At 35.2% G+C, this 3,684-nt stretch overlaps 1 protein-coding gene across 2 annotated transcripts; it reads left to right on the forward strand.

The window, feature by feature from the left end:
• Positions 1 to 889: 889 nt before the first annotated feature.
• On the forward strand, positions 890 to 3,255 carry LOC128264289 (uncharacterized). Of its 2 annotated transcripts, none has more exons than XM_052999693.1 (4): positions 890 to 1,043; positions 1,465 to 1,694; positions 1,749 to 2,141; positions 2,720 to 3,255. In XM_052999693.1, exons 1-4 carry the CDS (start codon positions 1,016 to 1,018, stop codon positions 2,945 to 2,947), a joined length of 879 nt encoding a protein of 292 aa, XP_052855653.1. In that variant the 5' UTR covers positions 890 to 1,015; the 3' UTR covers positions 2,948 to 3,255. The 2 variants fall into 2 exon arrangements, with proteins under 2 accessions (XP_052855653.1, XP_052855654.1); XM_052999694.1 differs by having other exon boundaries at positions 891 to 1,043; positions 1,752 to 2,141.
• Positions 3,256 to 3,684: the final 429 nt, after the last annotated feature.

The following is a 3,684-nucleotide window of genomic DNA, read 5'->3' on the forward strand; positions in this document are numbered from 1 at the left end:
ACACAAAGAAGAGAGTATTTGTAATATACAAACAAGCACAAACTCATACTTGAGGCTCGTTATTGGATCAACAAACATTTACTTTGCTACAATTGATATTTGATATTATATTTGTTCGCAAATTTGTTTCACTTTCGACCCAGTCTCTGTTTTTTGCGCACACTTTTCCTGGCAGCTGTTGTTGGCCTTCTGCCTGGATTTACGGTTAAGGATCCTTGGGATCTGCGTTTCGGATTGCGTAAGCCATAAAAATCCGGGCCAGGATTTCTGCGAACGAGGATTCTCGCGTGTCAGCCTAAAAAACTGGAACTGCACGCAACTGGAGGAAAAAATGAACACAAAAAAGCGACGCACAAAAAGGATATATCCACGCGTCATAAAAAGGCAACCAAAATTCCAGCGAAATATTGAAAAACTCTAGACAACATTACGCAAAACGCAATCGGCGAACCGAGACCGTAAATCAAATAATAAAAAATTGCCGCGAACAAACAAAAAAAATAACGAAACTTGCCTTGGTTATGGTGACTCTTGAGTTCAGTTTTTTAGTTCTGTAGCTCAGTTTTTATTTTTTCGCTAGTTTACAGCGAAAAAAACGAGGAGAAAAAACGCGAATATTTTTTTATGACTCTGGGATTAGGATTTATGGCCCAGGACTAGATGATGTAACCGTAGGATCCTCGGCGAAAATCGCGTATCGTAAAATGTGCGGCTGCTAATGAGGTGTTGGATGGAAAAGAGGGGGCAGATAATAAATATGTTACTAAAGATTACAAGAAAAATTAGTTAAAATGGTTGGCAATCAAATTTTGAACATATATTGTAATTGAAAAATATGGGTAGGCCTAGAAAAAACAAAATTTACCAGTAAAGAAACCTTTGCCTTTTCAATCATACTTTTTTTAAATCGTTAGTAGAGTAGAATTTTTTTCCAGTCCAGTTACAAGTATTCGGAAATTTCTTAAACCAAAATTTCTCAATCTGTTCTTTATTATTATAATACTCTGCTGTAAATATGTTCTCTCGAGGATTAAATATCAAAAGTAAGTACTTTAACATAAGAGATCATATGCATATAATATTCAGATTCATACTATAATATAAACAATTCAAGAAAATGATTGTTACTGGGTGCCAAAGATGATTATGAAGATTATTAAGGCAAGCCCAGTCCCAAAAATCGACTTGCATGTACCATAGAAATAATGCTAGTGAAGTTAAGCTAATTAAAAAATTTAATTATTTAAAGCCCCATACATTTTTCGTCTTTATATTTGATTTTAATTTCTAAGGTGCCTAGCGTGCACATCTATTAGCACAATTAAAGCTAAGTCAATAGTTTATATGCAACATTTAACATCTTAAAAACATTTCTTACATATATTTTAAATGTTTTTCAGTATTCTATAATTGTGAATCCATTATTTCTTCTATATATTTATGGTTTTTTGTATTCTTCCAAAGATCAGCCATGTGCGCTTGTGTGCGGACTTCTGTTGCGCAACTTTTCGAAAAATTTCCGAAGGATGCCAATGGCTTTCAAAAGTAATAATTTCAATTGGCCAACGCTCCAGAGAATTCGGAATATCAAAGATGTCGATGTGAAGGATGAGAAGCCGTATTCCACATACAAAGTGGACAATAATCGTGCCCACGAAATGTGGCAGAAGGCCAGGATTGGTGCACGTGAGCAGGTGCGTCTAATGATTCGTTAAAAGAGACCCCGTATAATCTGAGTTTTTTCTGAGCAGAACAGCCTTCGTGGCCATCAGCCAGCCAATTCTGACGTAAACTCCGATTCGGAGGAGATCTTCAGTGCCCTGGACAAAGTTCGGCAAATTGAGGAGCGGCGCAAGATTCACAACAAGATGCAGATCCTCATGCAGGAGCAGCAGGCGCTGGACGAGCAAATGCAGGACGAAAAGGATCGTGTGGCTCCCATCAGGGAGGCGCTCGTCGAGCGGGAGCCGGTCCAACCGACTAAGCCGGATCCGCCCAGGGAGTATGCACCGATCCGATCCGATCTGGACAGTTGCCGATCGGGACCTTGGATATCCGCCACAGTTCTGGCGGCTACGGGCAACTACCAGCAACTCCGGAACACGCCAAAGCCCTACAGGACGAACGGCAAAAGTGGCCAGGTGAGCGAAAAAACATTCAAATTACAAGTAATTACTAACAAAAAATTGAAAAGGTGACCCAAAAACCATTTCAAGAATTTTTTAAATATTTTTTAAGGGCTTTACTATTAACTTAATGTTTATAATTTACAAAAGTGCTACTTATTTTCAGTATAATTCAAATAATTTTTTTGTAAACACATCTTAAAAATCTTCCAATTTTGTTTTTTTTTGTTTTAAATAATAAATAATTTTGCAACCTCTTTGAAGCTGTTTCGAAAATATTAATTGGAAAGTTGAATCTATGCTAAAAATATGTTTAGTTTTATCCTTGATATGAAAATCATTAATATTTGCAATACTTAATATATAAAGGAGCACTTTTTAGCTATTTGAAAAATATGCACTAAAAAGATATAAATTATATAAGGTTTGTAGTGCTAACCATATATATTATTACAAAAATTGTAGATTTCTAAAAAATAAAACCAAAAGGTATTTTATAAATATTGTAGCTTCGCTCTAGATAGTATTTCGTAGTTCTAAGCCAAATAAAATTCAAAAATCTATTTAAAGAAAATGTTCCCTCTAAATTTCAGGCCGTTTCCCAACCTGAGAAGCCGTCTCTCCCGGGAAATTCGGCATGCAGTGTGCCAAAACCCATCACCAAGTTGGCCCAAGTCCAAGCCCAAGGCAACACCAATCTGGACCAGACCAATATCGAGGAGCGGATGGACAAGTGGCGATCGGAGAACGAGTACTCCAAGGAATCGGCTTGCCTGAAGTTGTGTCACCACTCTGTGGTCGCCAAAAGGGGATATCGCTAGTCAAATAGAAGAAAATCATCCAGCAAATCAATCACTCTGTAATATCCCAACTCACCCGGACAGCTTTTCCTGCTTCGAAACCGTGTATTTTCCAGGACTTGGGCTTTATTCCATATAAATTTTGATCGGCAGCGGGACCTTTGACTCGACAGCCTGTTTATTGTGTCACGCAGCACATCACAGGATTCCTTTTTTTATAATGCTTGAAAACCCTTTGGAAAAGATCTACCAAATTCTATTTTAACGCTCACAACCATAGGTGTAATTTTATATAAGTTTTACAAAAAATATATTTGGAATAAATCAAATCGGAGATTTTTTGTATGATAACGAAAATCAAGAAACTTAATATTGAATTGTTTTATTTTGTAGCTTCATTTTATTTACTTACGATAATTTTTTCAATTTATTTAATAACATACCTATAAAGATATAATCTTGTAGTTATTTCAGTTTTAATATTCAATGCAAAAGTCCTTTAAAATGTTATTAAACAATTATTTACAAAATGATTTTAACAATTATTTTAAGAGAAAAAAAATAGACAAAATTTTTTGCCTTTTAAATTTTAAACATGTTCTTGTGTAAATTCGTTGTTTCAAGGAATTAATTTAATTCATAGTAGAGTTAAAAAGATTGCATTTACTCAACAACTAACTTAAAGTAATCAAAAAGGCTTGTGAAAATAGTGTTAATATGTATTTTATAACAATATCTTAGTTAAACTATGCTGTAAA

Source organism: Drosophila gunungcola, unplaced genomic scaffold, assembly GCF_025200985.1.
Source record: "Drosophila gunungcola strain Sukarami unplaced genomic scaffold, Dgunungcola_SK_2 000064F, whole genome shotgun sequence".
NCBI classification, from domain to species: Eukaryota; Metazoa; Arthropoda; class Insecta; order Diptera; family Drosophilidae; genus Drosophila; species Drosophila gunungcola.